We start from the raw sequence: 19,968 nt of genomic DNA on the forward strand, positions 1-19,968 counted from the left end.
TATTATTTCTCTATTTGTGCTCAGGAGTAAAAATGTAGATTGTGAAAATATTTATTTCAGGTAAATTATTATAGAATACCAGGTTTTCACATGTTTATCAATTTAATCTTAACTGCTTTGCTGAAAAAAACTGTTGCTTACAGAGCTAATTATTTTAAGCTCAATTTACATACTGAATGGGGATAAGAGTGTGGCCCACTCACTGAACTGGACAGCTCCATACAGTGCTTTAATTAATAATAGACAGTCTGAGAGGAAAAATCTACAGCTGTGCTCTCTTTTTACATATAAAAATACGGTCATGGGCGTGCACTAAATATGTATTTCTATAATAAAATATTTCAATATTAAAAAGATATAAATGATCAGTTTTAAATTTGTAAACTTAAACCCAAGAATAGAAATATAACATAGCTTACAGTCCTTAGCTCTGGTTACTGCATTAGTTTTCTTTATTTTAACCTGTTCGTCCTGCCAGTAACACACTACCTGTTCTAAGGTGACAATGCTCAGTTACTTCACTGTAATTATGAAGGAGCAACATTGTGACCCAGACAGGAAGTGTTAAGGGCTACAGGCCACCTCTCCCTCTTCTCGTCTACTTAACATAGGGGGAGTTTTTTTTGTTTTGGTCACAGAAGTGAGCTGATCATGGATGATAATTGTTTGAGAAAAGACTGCAGAGTGCACAGGGCACAGGATTTCTGACAGAATCAATAGGATTTTTTTGAACAGATATTATAAGCTGCTTACAATGATATATTGAACAAATCAAGAGAGCAAACGCATTCCCTGCAGAAAGTGGTGACTGTCCCCACCGATACTGCTCCCCACAGAGATTGACCCCTCCCTCATCTGTTTCTTCCTTGGAGAAACAGACAGGGGATGGCGGGCACAGCTGGCTCACCATATAGCGGGCAGGAGTTACAGGAGTATATTAGTAAATGCACTCATGTGACCCAAAAGAGCACTAAAGCCCCTCAAAAAAGGTTTGGTTATAGTTCTTTTTTAACACATAATTGTAAATAGAAGAATTGTATATTCTGAGGTACCAGTTTAATGAGTGCACCCTGTAATCCTTGCAATCTATGTAGTTAGCCTGAAGTTGACCATTTTGTTTCCTTCTCAGCACAAGGGGAGTTTTGTATTAATAAATAAAGCAGAAGACACCTATGAGATGACAATGCAAGGATGATGCACTGAACAGAACCCACACAGATATATTGTTTAATGTAAAGCTTTAAAAATGTTACCACACTCGACAGACACCTAGCTTGCCGCCTAGACATTGAAACCAGGGACACACTTGTATGCAAATCTTAACCTTCTACAGACTAGACTTGTGCGCCGTCAAAAAAATCGTTCCGTTTCGGAATATCCGTTATTTCGTATTTCGTAATTCGTGTCCGAAACTCAATTCGGATTCGTACGAAATACGAATTTTCGTTAGTTTCGGCACATTTTCGTAACTGTACGAACATTCGTTATGATGAAGTTAAAAAGCAAAAATACCTTTGTTAATATTGGAGTCGATGTGGTAGTTGTTTATTTATCCGAAATACGAATTCCGTTAACGGATTCCGGATCCGAATTTCGTATTTCGTATAAAAAAAAAACTACCATCAACTCCAATATAAATGTACTTTGCTTTTTAACTTCAATATAACGAATGTTCATAACGGAACGAAATTCCGTCAACGGAATTTCGTATTTCCTGCCTGTATTGTAATGCAACTCTCAGTAGCAGAAGAAAAAACCTCAGCAGCAGCGGATCCGTATTTCGGATTTAAAAAAAAATCTTGTCATGTTGTTCAACCTCATTTACAGGGGTAATATTAGTTCCTGTTTCAAAGAAATTCGGATCCAAAATTCGTTAACGGAATTTTGTATTTCGGATATAATTCGGAAATTGCAATTCGGATTTCGAATGCTTCCGATTTTACGAATTTCAGGAAAATTCGTACGAATTTCGATTCGTAACGAAACGAATCGCACATGTCTACTACAGACAAGGGCTCAATTAGATACTCTGTAAGGTTCACCCATGTCTTTAGGTATGCAGACACTGCAGCTTTTCTCATTACAAAACTGAGATTACATCTGTTGTTGGCAATGAAGGCTGACTGTCAGAGAAAGGACATGGTAAAATGAAGGTCAGTTTCTTCAGTACAGAGGTAAACATAAACCTGCAATACATTTACTAAAATCTTTGGCCATTTATACAGTTTACCTGGTGGAAACCTTTTTTTTTTCTCAACAACTAGTTGTTAAACTTTTGAAAGCTTTATAAGAAACACAGCGGACCTGCCGTCTAGTGGCAACAGTCTGATCATGCGGATTAAGGTAAAGTAACCTTTGGCTCTGAAGCTGTTGAGGATGCTTAAATACTACTTAAGCAGAAATACAAAACAATGCTTTTATTCAACCCAGTATCAGGTAAGAGAGCAAACATCACAGAAGCAAAGGTGAAAAGAAAATGGAAAGCTAAAAGCTCAAGAAATAGATCTAACAATTTTTTTAGGCACACCGGACTTCCCAACTGTAGATTAAGCTTGTGACTTTGTGACTTTAAAGTGAAACTATACTATTACCATAAAGGTAAAGTGAAAGGTTTACTTTAAAGATGTACTGTAGGCAGTCTTCACTTACATTACCTGGCTTCCTCTTCCCCCAACTGCTGCTCTGATGTGCTGTTAACCCCCCCCCCCCCCTCCAAAAAAAAATATGCTCGGGCTTCATGACTTCTTTTCTTTTAAGTATACAGTATGTGTAAGAGGAGTGTGGTGGGGCAGAGGTGAGCTGTGAAAGAGGGTGCAGAGATGAGTTGTGGAGCAGGGTACAGAGAAGTGCTATTTCGAGGGGTGCAGCGAGGAGGGTAGTTGTTGTGTATGTGTGTATTACTTAAAGGTTTTGCAGCAACACACTGTCTACTTCTTTACATCTGCTTTTGACTCTGTCTCTACACTTCATACCTCTGTCATTATTCTACTGATTGTATCGATGTGGATACCATTCTCATTTTGTTACTACAGTATATATCGTGTTTGTTAGCACATGTTTCTGCTTGCATCATTATGTTCATTGTGTCTCTGCAAACATGTTTCTAGTTGCATCACTATAATAATAATCATGTTTCAGTGGACATGTTTCTGCTTGTGTTTCACTTTGGTAAGGGTTCTGTCCCTGTGGTGCAATGGCTTCCAAACCAGTTGTTAACGAGGGAGGCGGGGAGTGGCACGAGGTTGCTGTATAAGTATACATTTGTCCCTGCTAGGTTCCCAGGCACAGCTCACAGTACATGTTCTCTTAACGGTGCACATCTGCTTTCATCGGCCCTGCCTACCAACCTTCACCGACAGCAACCGACACTTTTCACGGATGCATCCTGCTCCAAACAGCAGTGCTTGAGGGTAATTCTAAGCGGGTAAATCAGTGGCCAAAATCAGTGGCCTCTTGAGAGTGGCTTACTACAGCTTACTACAGACACCCATGGACCAGACTCATCTGACAGAACCATACTGCTCCACTGTAGTACCTTCCATTCAAGCTGGCTGCATAGCACATGCTCGATGTGTGTGCAGCAGCTCCTGGTAAGCAGAACATTAGCAAGTGGGAGGTGGGCAAGGTAGGACTGCAGGCAGCAGGGGTCTGTTTTGCAGGAGTGGTGCTTTAGGAGCACTGTCAGTGTTTCTACAGCAGACCACACCTTAGTTCTAATTTTGATAACTGATTATTTTAGCCTCCCTTCCTGCGGTGGTGTGTAAAGGCTTGTGCCTAATGGAAAATCAGGCCCGGAGTATTCCATCTTTTCTAGAAGTACTAAGTTTAACTCTGGGCTCTGGTGGCAGATTGGGATAGCAGATTAATAGGGGAAGATCAATACAAACTGCTTAAAGTGTCCCCTAGAAAGTGAACCTGTTACTTTGCTTAGTTTCGAGTAAACATTTAACCTTAACAGTAATGATAATGTGTACTAAGACTTACTTCTCTTTTCCAAACAGGATTGACGGTGTTGCATATAATTTTTGACCTTTTTTCTTGGCCATGGTGCGGGAGTGCTGGAAAGATGCTGTGTTTACCAGGCTGGATAGAAATTTTTAGGTATGGGTCTGGATTGAAGAACATTCCTTTCTTTAACCCCAAAGCTTGGAAATCTAAAAAACAAAACAAAACAAAAATACTAAAAATTAACAGAAAATCATCAAGCTAGGACTTGAATGGCAGTCCTCAAATCATATAGTGAGAGTTGTGTTTGTTTTACTCCTGGAGATCCGCCTCTGGATATATTGCCCTTTGGAAGTTGTCCGTCTAACCAGATCAAAAACCGGCATACAACATGGAAAGAAACAGGATCGGACCCACCATCTAGTATGGGAGGTCCAAGGGTTAATTACAGATCGGGACAGACAATTTTTTCAAAATTGGTAGAAAAAGATTTATTTAAGTAAGGCTAAAACTTCAGACACCACCAACATCTAACTATCAAACATTTAAAACAATTTGCAAAAAGACAGTGCTGACAGTCCTCAAATCATGCCTCCAAGTATCATAAAAGGACAGTTATAAATTTGTCTATGAATATTTTTGAACAGGCTTTCTAGTTTTTTCACAGATTCATAGGCAAAATGATTGTGCTTTGCCTTGAATATCATTAACAAAACATACTTCTAACCTGGAAATATGTCAAAACATGACTTGTAAGCACTACTTGAAAAACACAACTGATCTTTTTCAAAGAGTTTTTATTCCTAAAGCTGAAGAAAACTCTCTGGTGGGGGCTGAGCTTTGGCCATAATGTCTAAGTATGCAAAGAAAATACTTGTGGATTATGGCACATATACCTCCTGCTGTGCTGTTCTCCAGTGACCATGGGTTCAAGATTCTGTCACATCCCCTGTTGCGTCCATCTCCACCACTTCTTCAGGGTCCTGCACTGATTCTCTTCAGCCATTGCACAGCCACTAATGATGTAACTTCTGCGCAGGCACCTGGCTCTATACTTGACATGCATAGAACAGAGCCAGAATGTACACTGCATGGTGCACGTGCCCTACAGTGTACACAGAACACAATAAAATCACCAGAGGTTGGGGAAAAGGTTATACTGGCAAAAGAGACTGCATATCTCTCCTGATAAAAAAACCTCTACCTCCTGGTGATTTTTCATTTTAAGAAACTTTAGTTCCATTTTAAAGTATATACAGGAAAATGTTTTCCTTTGCTAGTAGTAGTTAGTCACATTCAAGTGGTTGCATGTGTGGCTATGTATAGGTGGATGTGAATATAGTATACTTGGACTTTGCTCAAGCGCCTGACACAGTTCCTCACAAAAGATGAATGTGTAAATTAAGGTCTGTACGCTTAGAAAATCCAGTCTGTAAATGGATAAAACACTGGCTTAAAGACCCTTATACAGAGAGTAGTGATTAATGATTCATACTCTGAAGGGCCTGAGGTTGCTATTGTTGTTCCCCAAGGTTCAGGGTTGGGACCCTAACTGTTTAACATATTTATAAATAATAAAGATTTTTGGATTAATAGTACCATTTCTGTGTTGCAGATGACACCAAGCTATGTTGTAGAATATAGTCAAAATGCCTCTAACTTACAAGCTGACCTAGGTACTGTTTGATTGGGCAACATATGGCAAATAAAGTTTAATGATCAAAAGGAAAGTCATGCACTTAGGGGCTAAAAACATTCATGTATCATACAGTCAAGTGAGGTTACATCTGAGTGAGTCAATGATGGAGAGGGACCTGGGTGTTCTAGGACATCATAGAGTTAATAACAGCATGCAATGCCAAACTACAGATTCTAGAGCAAGCAAAATACTAAAATTGCCCATGTACAAATCATTAGTAAGACATCATTTTGAATATGCAGTTCAGTTTTAGGCACAAGTTCACAAAAAGAATGCTGCAGGACTGGAGACAGTGCATAGAAAGGCAAGTAAACTGGTAAGAGGCACACATTACCTCAGCGATGGGGAAAGATTAGCTAAACTGAATTTATTCTCCATAGAGAAGTGGCATTTAAAGGGGGTATGATCACCTTGTATAAATACATAAAAGATCCATATATGTAACTAGGTGCAAAGTTGTTCAGTTTAAGGTAATTGCAAATGGCAAAGGGGCACTTATTTGCATCTGGAGGGGAAAAAAAAGTTTAACATTTTCTGCGTTCCTCTAGGTCTCAAAGTCAACTGTGGGTTTATGGTTCTGTAAATTCAGGTTTTCAATTAATTAATTTATATTTCCATTAGATGAACTTGATTGTCTTTTTTCAATTAACTTGAATTTGGTTTTGTTTAAATGCACAATATAAATAGCAAAACAATACACTTTAGCACAGTAAAGCAAAACGGGAGAAATTTTTTTTCTCTTCATAAGAGCACTTAGTGGCATAGGTTGCTTGATCTGACACCATAGGTTCCAAGCTAGCTAGTTTTCACAATAAATAAAACATTGCATTAAATAGTTAACATTTACCTGATAGAGTAAAACTGATGAGCCTACGGCTTCCTTGCCCATGAGATGTATCTTCGTTGTTGATGTTTTTGAAGACCTGTAAGGAAAAGATGGTGTGAGATACTGATTAATGAAACCATATTAGTTTATATAATGATAACCCCATAGTCTCAGTCAGTATGGATCAATAATATACTCCCATTGCTTTTCCATTAATTGATTCAGGGCTTCCACAGAAAAAAATACGTAGGGCCATGTCAAATAATGATATGACTTACAATGCTTTTATTATTACAAAAGTGCTGAGTCATAAAAATGCATATAGCAGCCCCCAGTATTTACAACCATAAATGAAAATGCTGTTGATTGTTCTGCTGTTTTCTTTTCTGATGGGGAAAATCAATCACCATTTATTAGAATACAGCTACAGAATAAAGATTATACAATTTAGCAGGAAAGAGACTTACAACACTTTTTTTTTACCGGATGCCTGCACCATGTGTAGTCAGCTTCAAACCTACTTTGCTGTGAAGGAAGTGGCTTCTGGTGACCCTTATCATCTGAATAAATAAAAAGGGCCTCAAGTGCAGCCCCCAACATGTCCACAGTAACATGTGGTAAAACTAACGTTTGTACATTTATTTTGGCACACCCAGGAAAATATAATCCATTTGTATGAAACATTAGCATAAAATAAAGTTGGGATTTTGCAGAGAGAAATTAGCACAATGGTGACATTTTTACAGATTTGCAATCATTAAAATTCTGAATGATGTTGTGCTCACTTATGCAAGTGACGCTTACACAGTAAAAGCCAATGTCATCCGAATTGCAGGGGATTGAAGGGAAAATGGGACTTAAAAAAAAAAAAATGTAATTTATTAAATGTAATTGTTTATATGGGTGATGCTGGATCTGCTCTGTGGAGACCTAATTCATCTTTTATCCCATGCTGCTCTGCGGCAACAGATCACTTCGAACAGTGCTCTATTTCTGGCTGCAATTAACCAGCAACAGATTACTATAGTAGTGATGCATTGCAGCAAATTATATTCTATAGCAAATGGCGATGTAAACAGAATCCAGGAGAAGGATAGTGATTCACACAGAATATTGCAGTTGAGAGAGGTAATTAAAGGAAATGTGCCTAAGAGTATGCTGTGGTGTATTGCAGCATAAGTGCATCATGGAGGTGCATTAGGGTGGCATTTACAATATAAGGCATCTCAACTCACCAACACGTGCAAGATGCTTGCTTGCATGTTGTGGTAATTCCCATATTTTTACTGCAAGATAGCGCAATACTCTGGTGTGAATAAGACCTAAATGTATCCACTGTGCATAGCCAGATTTATAACCCCCCCCCCTCCCCTTGTCCAACTGTCTTGTGCTGTCTCTTTTAATACACCACTTGACTGGATGGCCCTATTATCACACCAACACATTTTTTTTGCATTGCATGACACACAAGGCACACCAAGGCTGGGGACAGAGAAGCTGAAGGATTCATATTTTATTCATATTTTTTGCTCACAGCTTTATTTGTCCTAAATATGGAAAGTACTATGTTTTATATAGATTACCACTTGGCGTTCTTTAGCCACAAAGTTGTTTATGATCCTAACTTGGTTTGAAAGCTACTACATCTCAAAGCTAAACATTATATAAATGCCCAGAAGGATGTACTGGGAGGAAGTGGTATAACCAACAAAGAGAAACAAGGCAAGGTCGTAGAACTCATCAGACATAATTCTGTGGCTGTAGATGCTATTTCTGGCTTTTTGTACTTACATCTGACTTCCAGGCAACCAGTTAAATGCAGAGTTGAAATAAATATACATGAATTGTCATATTTTCTTAAATATTAGAATTTCACCCAAAATTATGAACTAAGTACCTCTGCCTAACTAGAATGAAGAAGGGTTAGGACATTCCCCCACTTTAGCAAGACAATGGGGGGATTGGAACGTGCTATGAAGGAAATTGGTGATATTCTCCATTGGAGAGATTTCCTCCAATTTGTTGTACTAAGTATAGCAGGACTATGATAAAAATAAAACCTGAAAAAAATGTGATTCTGCCAGAGGAAAATGAAAATATATCAATTTCACCTACGGCACAGTGAAAATTAAAATAAACCCGTCACAAACATGAACGATTCCAAATGAGCATATGCAGATGTTGCCCTTAGAGAACATTGCATTTTCAAAAGATATATAAAGCTCCAATGATAACCAAACTTAATTTTTCCCATAAAAGCCTACCTTGCCCAACCTGCTCGTCTTCCAGCCACTCTATTGGTCATTTCACAATCAGGTCCGCCAAAAAGGAACACCATTTGGTTTTGTGGACCTGGCCAGAGTCAAGGGTAATCGGATGTAAATGGACACACATTCGTTTAGATGTAGCAGCCCATTTGACTAACACTGGGATTCGGATCAGATCCACTGGAAAAACAGACAGATGAACCTGATTGGAATGCCCATGTAAAAGGGCTCTAACAGTGCTGATACCCAAACGGATTATGGCTGAATTCCAGGTATGAAGTATTCTGCATACTTACATTGGTCCAGCTTGGCCCAATCATCCAGCTGGCATAACTGAAGGCCAAAGTCACCCCTGAATCCTAGCTGAAAACCCCCTTCCTTTTTTTGCATTGCCCCATTCTGAAGAATTGGCAGGACACAAAATCTGCTGGCCGAAGGCTCCCAACAACACAAGAGTGCTTGCATCTCTGTGTTCAAATGCTGCACATGCACATTGCACTCTGTCCTGTAGCAGAAGTTGCCTGAGCTTAGTGTTGCTAGAATAGGGGAAGAGAGAGCACACTGTATGAGTGGCATTTGATCAGAAGAACGAGATTGCTCCTGTGTTACTGGGCAATAATCCAGCCAGGTTTCGGGGGTAACCTAAATGGCCTACAGGTATGCCAGCTACATTAAGCAGCATTTTACAAAACTGCACAGTGTATATTCATTTACATGGACCCCTTGTCTGCACAGCATATTTTTTGGAAAAAGGTGAACTTAGCCTTTAGTTAACAAAGCATTACACAAAGATAAGGATCTTTAATTTCAGCCATGTGATGATAATGTTCATATGTTCTTGGACCCAGCTCAAAATAATTGTCATTTTGTGAAAACAACGATCCTTATCCTGGTCTTTAGCTTTGTGAATTAAACCTATTGTGATGTATTATTTATAGCATGATGTCATCAGTCAAAAGGATGCAATTTAATACTTATTTGCTGTGAATCGATTCTGGTAAGAACTGACTAAACTGGTGGAGTGTAGTCACACATAAGGCTTAGCATATCCATTTAGGAAAATATGAATTCACATAGCTAGAGATACTGCATATGTCTGTCATGTAAATAAGTCTATGAACTCTACACAGTGACTGGCTGTGCATTCCACCTATTTTTTTTATAATAAAACATCTTTATACAAATGCAAATTTCAATGTGAGGACTTGAACATGTGTGCCTATGGAGGAGGGAGGGAGCACTGGAGTTAAGAGCATGTCCCAGAGGAAACAATAGTGGTTTGCTGGGAAAATGCATCCTGCCTGATAAACTTTCATCTACGCAGGCTCGGTCAGGCTCCCTGACCGGGGTCCTGGACACTACAGTAAGTAGCTTTATTGAACAATAGTGAGGCTTGGGAGTTTGCAAAGCGTAGGACCAAATTTGACAAGAGAATACATCTCCATACCAGGGTTTAAGCGCAAACTCTTTGCCTGAATAGGACATATTTGAACCCATCCTTATCAGTTGTTCTGAATCACCTATCATCTTTATGTAGAAATATATGTTAATTTAACGTAAAAATCATAAGCGCATACTCATATTTAACTATAATGGATAAATGTTTCACATTTGATAAGTGGCGTCAAGTGGCGATACATATTTTACTCCAAAATAAAAAGTTATTTTTTTCAAAATGTAATGCATATTGTAATGCATCTACATGTTTTTTTGTGAATACATAAAGAATATATTTGCCAAGATTGTTGTTTACGCCTAATTTTAAGACTGTGAAATCATGAGGTGTTGAAATTTTGCAAAAAATGAAAATGTCGAATTGCAAAAACTCTGGAGCTTACAGAGAAAAATGAACTTCAGATTTGAATTCAGCACACTCAAATTAAATAATAACAAAACTTTGTTCCCCAGTGTAATCAATAAATACATTTTTAACCTAGTACAAGAATTTGTGTTGATAACAGCCTTCTGTAAACCCCTGCACAGCTCTCTTAGGTAAGAGAAGGGGCAGCACCCTGCACAGCTCTCTTAGGTAAGAGAAGGGGCAGCACTTTGACCCATTCAGGCCTCTATTGCTATGCATATTGCTGGCGGTGTCCCCCCAAAACATGCTTACAGAAGGGGCGAGCATATAAATGACCTTATCCTACATTTTCCAATCCCAGACTGCACCTGGACCCAGTTGAGGCTATTAAGTACAGTGTCCAGAGAAATCTAGGATCTGGCTGTATTGTCTGTCAGTGAGTCACAAGAATGCCTGATTAGCCATTTTTTGGAAGGTAAATCAGTTCACAGATATGTATTTCAACTGTGTATTTTTTTATTAATTATTTTGTTTTATTGGATTTTACAAGTGTTATACATGAAACACAATACAATGACATGGCACGTTTTGTCAGTGCAGGCGTTACAGAATAGAATTATTGAATCAAAGTCCCATGTAAGAGACGAACACTAACAAGGGGGAAGACAGCGATACACAAAAAGGAGAGGGTAAAACGAGTAGGTATAACAATTGCAGGAGGTAGTATGGTACTTTTGTTCTTTGGTAATTCACAATTTACAATATGTGCTTAGTGCTAACTCATGTACATTGCCAGTCAGGTGTATCGGGCAATGACCACCAACAGAGATATTTCCTCACCAGAAGCCGTCAGCATAGATCCACGAGGGTTGACCTTTTTCCAGTTATCTACCTGAGGTCAATTCTCGGGGGCAAGTAAGTGAGATTTATAGGTATCAGAGTCCCGGAAGGCCAACCAACATGCCCATTTCTTATAGAAAGTAGGGTAAGAGTCCTTGGCAGTGTACATTAGTTCATAGTTACATAGTTACATAGTATTTGAGGTTGAATAAAGACATTAGTCCATCAAGTCCAACCTATTAGGATCTCATTCTAGGAGTACCTGTACCCCTGTATATTACGGTCCCTTAAGAAATCGTCCAAAAGTTTCTTGAACAATTCCACATTATTTGCTGAAATCACCGCCTGTGGCAGTGAGTTCCAGACCCTAACTGATCTTACTGTGAAGAACCCCCTTCGCCCCTTGTGCTGGAATTTTTTTCCCACCAATTTTAGGTGGTGGCCTCTAGTTTTTGTAATGGAGTTAATTTTAAACAGTTTATCACTAATGTTGCTACCACCATTGAACATTTTGTACATGGAGATCATATCCCCCCTTAATCTCCTCACCTCCAATGTGAACATGTTTAAATTTAGTAGCCTTGTCTCGTAGCTCTGGTCCTCCATACCCCTAATTAGTTTGGTTGCCCTCCGCTGGACTTTTTCCAACTCAAGGACATCTTTTCTTAGTACTGGTGACCAGAACTGGACCGCATACTCCAGATGAGGTCGAACCAATGATCTATAAAGTGGCAAAATTATAGACTTGTCCCTGCAATACATCCCCTTTTTAATACAGGACAAAACCCTGCTAGCTTTGTTTACAGCAGCCTGGCACTGCAAACTACCTTTCAGTTTGTGGTCTACAATGACCCCCAAATCCTTCTCCATTTCTGACTTCCCTAGCGGCATACCCATAATTGTATAACCCATTTGTTTATTTTTAATTCCAAAGTGCATTACTTTGCATTTATCGACATTAAACCTCATCTGCCACATTAATGCCCACTCCCCTATTTTATCCAGGTCCTCCTGTAATGTTATAATGTCTAAGTCCGTGTCTATTACCCTCCCAATTTTGGTGTCATCCGCAAACACGGAAATATCACTGTTAACACCCTCCCCGATGTCATTAATAAATAAGTTGAACAATATGGGACCCAGCACAGAACCCTGAGGCACACCGCTCATTACACTAGCCCAGTCTGAAAAGGTGCCATTTACAGATACCCTCTGGACCCGTTCCTGTAGCCAGTTCTCTATCCACGTACACACCACCTCATCTATGCCCATAGCTCTCAGCTTGTGTAGCAAGCGTTTGTGTGGTACCGTATCAAAAGCCTTTGAGAAATCCAGATATACCACATCTACCGGCTTACCTCCGTCCATATCTTCCTGTAGTTCCTGTAGCAATTTGATGCTGTCCACCTTTCAAAACCAGTCCTGCATGGAAGGGACGCAGGTGGTTCTCCAGTAGCTTGGTATGAGAGACTTGGCCGCATTCAGTAAGAATGGGATCTCTCGGAAGCTGCTCTCCACTGATGTGGTGAATGAGCTGGAGGACCTGTGTCCAAAAAGGTGTAATTATTGGACATTCCCACCAAATATGAGCAAAGGAACCTGGATTCCCGCACGACCGCCAGCAATGAGGATCAAGGAGGGGGCCAACCGCGTGTAATTTGGTAGGGACATAGTTTCATTGGGATAGCAATTTGTAATTAGTTTCTAGCATTGGGACATCAATCAATGAGGTTGTAACCAGGGTCATAACACGAGATCTCTCCTCTGGGGTGAGAGTTAGTTGGAAGTCTGTTTCCCATTTGTGTATGAAGGGCGGGGGTGGGTCGTGTTCTTCGTTGATTATGGCTCTATAGAAATTAGAGAGACAGTGGGTGAGCACTGATTTGGAGCTTAGAATGGATTCAACGAAAGTAAAGTCTCGTGGCTCTCTTAGTGGTTTTGGGAGTGAGCTTATAAAATGGGATAGCTGGCGGTGTTTCCAGGAATCCAGGGGTATCCTGCCCCATCTGGACCTTAGAGTCATCAGCAGTGTTATGGAAGTACCGGTCAATACATCGCCTAGCTTAAGAGTGGTAGATTCCGTCCATCTCTGGATCTGTCTTCTCGCCCTGGAGGGAAGAAGTCAGAGCCTTGTAAGGGCATAAGGCTTGAGTTGTGTGGCCAATGAAACCTGCGGTGTAAGCGGTCCCATGTACGCAGCGTGGAAGAAGTCAGAGGCAAGATGGTAGGGGCAAAGGGCCATTTAGGGGGCAACCAGATTACCTCACGTAGAGGAGCACCACAGGCCGCAGTCTCCAGGGACACCCAACTCTTTCCCGAGCCCCCATACACACAGTCTATCATTCTCACCATCTGGGCCGCCACGTGGTAGGCCCGGAAGTCTGGGAGGGCCAGCCCCCCATTCCGTCGGGTCCTTACCAGTATCCTACCCGCAATCCTGGGAGTGCGGCGCTGCCATATGTAGGTAGATATAATTCTGGCGAGAGTCCTAAAATATGAACCGGGCAGTTCTATGGGGAGCATCTGGAATAGAAATAGTACTTTAGGGAGAATCATCATCTTCACAGCGTTTATCCTCCCCACCCAGGGTAATGTGGGTAAGGAGAAGGAGGTCTGGTGTGCTTTAACCAAGTTCAGGAGGGGTATGAAGTTACAACGGTAGAGGTCTGTGATCCTACGGGGTAAGTGAATACCCAAGTACCGGATGGAGTGGGGACGCCATTGCAAGGAAAAATGAGAGAGGAGTGCTTGGCTGTCCTCAACCGTCACAGTTAGGTTAAGGATTTCTAATTTACTCATATTAATTTTGAAATTTGAATGAGAGCCATATAGGTCTAATGTTGATAGTATTTGTGGGAGGGATATCCGTGGGTTATGTACATAAAGCAGGATATCGTCCGCATATGCTGCCAATTTGAATTCGCCCGCCATGGTCGGGATACCCTGAATGTCAGGGTTTCGTCTAATGGTGGCTAACAGGGGTTCTAACAAGATGGCGAACAGTAGGGGAGATAGGGGGCAGCCCTGTCTGGTTCCATTATGTAGAGTAAATGAGGTGGATAGGGATCCATTGATGCATATTTTCGCAGTAGGATTAATATAAAGCGCTGAGATCCACTCCAACATCCGGACACCCAGACCCAGGTGGGACAGGGTGGCTAGGAGAAAATCCCAGGCCACCCTGTCAAACGCCTTCTCTGCGTCAGTGGAGAGAAGCAGAGAGGGGCATTTTTTTGCTTAGCAATGTGCATCAGGTTGATAGATTTAAGAACGTTATCCCGGGCTTCCCTACCGGGATAAAACCCACCTAGTCCGGGTGTATCCACGATGGAAGGAGCGGATATAGTCTATTCGCTAGTATCTTAGCGTACAATTTTGTATCCACATTAAGTAAGGAGATGGGCCGATAACTAGCGCAGCTCGAGGGATCTTTCTCAGGTTTAGCTATAACTGTGAGGGACTCTGGGCACATGCGGACATTCTTAGAGATAGCGTTAGCATAGGAGCAAAAGTGGGGGGCTAAGATGTCCTGAAAACTTTATAATAAAGTAAGGTAAACACCTCTGGGCCCGGGCTTTTACCCAGTGGGGTAGTCTTAATTACCAACCTGAATTCGAGTTCAGTAATATCAGCTTCAAGTGCAGAAAGGGAGGATTCAGGTACCCTGGGTAGGGAGGCTTGCTGTAGATATAAATTGATTCTCTCCAATCTAAATTTATTAATTAGTGGGTCGTCTAAATTATTCACTTGGTAGAGGTCTTGGTAATAACTCCGGAAAGCTTCCGCAATGGCCGAGGTGGTATGGTGGTATGTGCTATGGAACCCTTTACGCTGGATCTCCAAGAGCAATGCCGTCATGGCTGCCCTTCGTTCCTGTTTACGCCGGGCCCCACATCCATCAGCCTGCCGCACAAGACAGCCTTGTGGGCTTCCCATGTGCATGCCGCCGATACCTCAGGGGAGGCATTGGTAGCAAAATAGGAAGCTATGGACTGCGACAGGTCTGCGGTAATCAGCTGGTCGTGCAATAAAAAATCATTGAGCTTCCAGTTGTACGTCCTTACACCCAGTGAGTCCAGAGACAGAGAGATCATAACTGGCGCGTGATCCGAGATCGTGGCCGGCAGGATCTCTGCAGATTGCAATTTTTCCAGGAGAGTGTGATCTAACATGATCACATCAATCCTGGAATAAGTGAAGTGTACTGAAGAGAAATGCGTGTAGTCTCTGACTCCTGGGTGAAGGAGGCGCAATGCATCTACCAGCTGGGATCTGTGGAGGGCCCTGCGCAAAGAGGCAAGATGGGTGGGTGGGTTCCGTGCGACCCCTGAGGAGGAATCCAGTGAGGGATCTAAGCATAGGTTCAGGTCACCTGCCAGAAGAAGTTTACCCTTATGAAAGTCCTCAATTTTACCTAGGACCCGCCTCAAAAAGGCCACCTGGTGTACATTTGGAGAATACACGTTAGTCAACGCAAACTCTATGCCCTGAATGGCAACCTGCAAAAGGAGATATCGACCCTCCGGGTCGGTCAGGCGGTCTCTGAGTTGCACAGAAAGTCCCCTACGGAACCCAATAGCGACTCCTTTAGCTCGTTTAGTGGGTGACGCGCTGTAGTACTAGTGCGGGTAATGATAAGCCTTAATCAATGTCAGGGAGATATATGAGAGGTACGTCTCCTGGAGGAAGATCACGTCTGCTTCGCACCTGTTGATTTCTGACAAGATCTGATATTGTTTACGTGGGGAATTAAGGCCCTGCCCATTATAGGAAATTAACCTGAGCAAGTTCAAAACACAAGAGGGATACGGATACACGAGGAGACATACCCGGACATGGGCAGACGAATCTGCCTATCTCTAAGTGCCGTAAGTTCGTCAAGAGATGCCTTTTCGCAGGGCCAAAGGTTCCCCGGGAAGGCATGGCCTAATGGGGGTGGAGGACCACGCACGTCAGATCCTGGAGTACGAGTCCGCATTTGGTAACGCAGGGGGACTCACACATGTGCATCTCAAGCCTCCTCCCCTCCCCGAGTGCACATAAAATATATTCAGAAATCAGAGCAACAACTTATAATAACTAACATTGAGAAATAAAACCATAATTCAACGATCCAACTCAGATCAAACAAGTGATATAACAATGGTGGACAACTTCGCCTCGGTGCTTCTGACAGGTGGCAGAAGAGGACACCTAATTAGATCTTGTAACGATCAGCAGTGGGAGTGAATGCCTGCAAAGCAGGAGTAGGGCAGCGGGCTGATCAGTCTCACGGGATAGAGTGGGGTGAAGGCCTGCGCTGGGAACCCCTCTGAGGTTTCGGTGCTGTTTGTTGCCAGTGCGGGGTAAAACGCCATTCCGGTGGTTGGTCGGCCCACTCAGGTAGGTCTGGCGTGGAGATCTCCAACTTGGCGCAAAAATTGGCCAGCTCCTCGGGGAAGCGTAGGATTGCAGATTTACCCTCCCTGGTGGCGATGAGGCAAGCGGGGAATCCCCAGCGGTAAGGGATATGGGCATTTTTCAGCAGCTTCAATAGGGGCCTCACTTTCCGCCTTCTCCGGGGAGTGGTCAGGAAAAAGTTGGATCTTTGCCCCGTCGAAGTCTACTTCAGAGGAGGACTTCAGGTGTGTGAAGATCAGGGCCTTATCCGCGTAGTAGTGGAGCCACACTATGATATTGCGGGGCAATTCTCCCACCAGTGCTCTGGGCCTCAGGGCCCGGTGCGCCCCATCAAACATAAGGGTAGAGGTAGGGGGCCGTCCCAAGATGGAGTTGAGGATGCCCCTGACGGTGCCCGTGAGGTCCGCGTCACTTGTGGCTTCAGGTAGGCCCCACAGTCACAGGTTTTTCCTGCGGTTCCTGTTCTCCTGGTCTTCGATTTTGTACAGGGCTTGGCGGGTGTGAAGCCAGGATTTCTTACCCTGGTTATGAAGCTCCCGGATGGCCTGTGCGTGTTCATCCAGGCGATCCTCCACGCGGTGTAGTGTGTGCGATAGTTCGGACCGGAGCGCCGTCAGGTCCGTCTTGATGGAGGTTTCCAGCCGGAGGAACATGGTCGACAACTCCCTTTTGGTCAGCAAAGAGTGTGCCAGAATGCGTACCGACACTTCGGAGCCGCCATTCGAGCCGTCATCTTGTAAGGGCTGTCGGTGACGAGTAGAGGCCTTTGCAGGCAGCGCCGGTTATAAGGTTGGAGGCGCGTGCAAGGCCCTGCGGTCGCCCGGAGGGGATTCAAAAGCCCAAAGGCGTTTGAGCGAGCCCACACTCGATCTCTTGGTTGTCCTCTTTTTTCCCCCCATGAGGAAAGTGAGTTAAGCAGGCGAAGTGTCTGTTGATCTCAAGCAACTCGGGGATGGAGCGGGAGCCTCAGTTAAGCACATCCAGCCGCCGCCATAGGTAAGCCACGCCCCCTTCAACTGTGTATTTAACAGTTTTTCTGGAGTTTAGCTTTAATCTTGGCACAGCATTGCATTTTGGAAAACCCTCCATTATAACACTGACCCCATGCCCCAGGGCTGTTCAAGGCTGTCAATAACAAAGTCTTATGATCAGGGTGAAAAAGGAGATCTTAGCATTGTTCTGTTTACTAACAGGTTGTGGCACTATGTTTGCTTGCCGAATGAGCTCTTTACCAAGGATTAGATTTCAGCCCAAATGGAGCAGAAGAAAATGTTGGTGTATTTGAGAGATAGATAGCGAGTGCCCTGTAAAAACAATTGTAAAGCTCAGAATCTTTCATAATTATTTTGACAGCTGCCTAGCATATCCAGAGGCCTTTGTGTCAGATTGACAAACTATATACTTTTTGTATCTGTGACACGAGGCAGTGAATGTATCAATATCTGTTCAACCAAATAAATACCTATTGATGTATTCATTTAATTGACAGACAGATATTGAGATATAAAACAGAAGCATAAAGATGCAACTTATGCTCTGTTAGGCATTAATTAACCAACAATTACTGAAACATTAATCACAGCTATTCATCCTTGAAGGTCAAAATGATAAAAACATTAAAATATTAATATCCAGGATTAGTATATCATATTAAAAAACATTTGTTAAGAAGGTCGCTAAATCTCCTAACATACGCACTGACTGCTCAATGGATTGCCTTTTATAATTCAAAAATCTTCAAAATATAGTGGCAACCAACTATCAATTCTTTCCCAACATGAATATACTGCATGACTAAATGAGCAAAAGAAAAGGTAATGCCAAAAATCTTTTTTTAGAAAACACAATATTTACAAATTGGGTAAACAGGTCATAGTGGATATAAAAGATACAAATATATAATGCATAACCTAGCTTATATTATGCAAAATAAGAGGTGGGGGAGACTTAAAACAATTTAAAAACCAACACAAAACATGCTACCTGTCCATAATTAGCTGCACTGAACCAGCTAACTGGAAAATTCTGGAGTTCCATGCTGGTATGAGCCAGGTCACAATATAAATACATATTCAATCAAAATCCATAAAGTATCAAATACAAACAGTGTATGTAAAGAACAGCAACAGATAATGAGGTAAATAGATCTATTCCAACAAAAAGTCAATATGGGAACGTCCTTTCTTAACTATATGGGCGAATCAGGTGCAAAAACCTGTGCGACAAAAGAAAGGTGGTGCCTCAATGGTTCACCTGATCAAAAAGTGAGGATGTGCTGATTTTGGCATTCATTTTTTTTGTTCATTCAGTGGTGCAGTATAATGAGGGATTGCAAGTTGCTCAGTCTTTAGGTAATTCTCTTCATATGTTGCACACTCAGAGGTGCTGGTTGTTGTGTGTTTGGTTAAATAGTGGTATGGTCATTTTACTCTGAGAAGGACTTTACTTTGAGAGTGTCTTTTGTTTTAACAGTAGTCACCCACACATCAAGTCCATCGTGTCAAAACGCCTTTATTTAGATGTGAAGAATATAAGGTGGCTCTAGTGGGCAGCAACGTTTTGGAACCATCAGTGGTTCCTTCATCAGGCATAAAAAGTGACTATGTGTCACTATGTTTGCCTGATGCAGGAACCACTGATGGTTCTGAATCTTTGCTGTCCACTAGTGCCACCATGTATTCTTAATGTCTAAAGAAAGGCGTTTTGACACCTGGTGTGCGGGTGACTACTTGCAGATTTGGTTTTACGCAGTACTATCTGCTGGTCACGCCAGCACCCATTTAATTATATTGGGATTTTGGTTTAGAATGCAGTGGGACACATGCTATTTTGTTCTAACAGAGCACATAAGATCACAAATCATGGGAAGAGCAGAAAGACACCTTGAATAATGTTAAAGTGTATGTCAGTTCAAAAACATATGCAGTACATGTCTGCAATACATTTCCTCATGTGTCCCCTATGTTACAGACCTTGCAAATACAGAAAAATACCCTGATCTGCTAGAAATGCACTTACCTCCTAAAAAGGAAATGTATCCTTATCTTTGAAATGACAACAAAGCCACCTGTAGAAATGTTTAGTGATGACAATCTACAAAAACATTGTTATAGTTAAGTGCAGGCTTTTTATTCTTTGCATACCTTATTTTTCTTTTCCTCTCCTTCTTTTTACAGATGGGATTTCCCAG

The 19,968-nt window shown here is 41.8% G+C and overlaps 1 protein-coding gene across 1 annotated transcript in view; it reads right to left on the reverse strand.

The window, feature by feature from the left end:
- HECW1 (HECT, C2 and WW domain containing E3 ubiquitin protein ligase 1) overlaps positions 1-19,968 on the reverse strand; it is a 242,690-nt gene that overhangs the window by 58,965 nt on the left and 163,757 nt on the right. The window contains exons 5-6 of the mRNA XM_018559623.1: positions 6,492-6,567; positions 3,985-4,154 (exon numbers count right to left, since the gene is read on the reverse strand). Of these exons, the coding sequence (XP_018415125.1) occupies positions 3,985-4,154; positions 6,492-6,567 (246 nt within the window). The remainder of the gene's footprint in view (positions 1-3,984; positions 4,155-6,491; positions 6,568-19,968) is intronic.

This window comes from Nanorana parkeri, unplaced genomic scaffold (assembly GCF_000935625.1).
Source record: "Nanorana parkeri isolate BGI_ZX_2015 unplaced genomic scaffold, ASM93562v1 scaffold407, whole genome shotgun sequence".
Classification (NCBI taxonomy): domain Eukaryota; kingdom Metazoa; phylum Chordata; class Amphibia; order Anura; family Dicroglossidae; genus Nanorana; species Nanorana parkeri.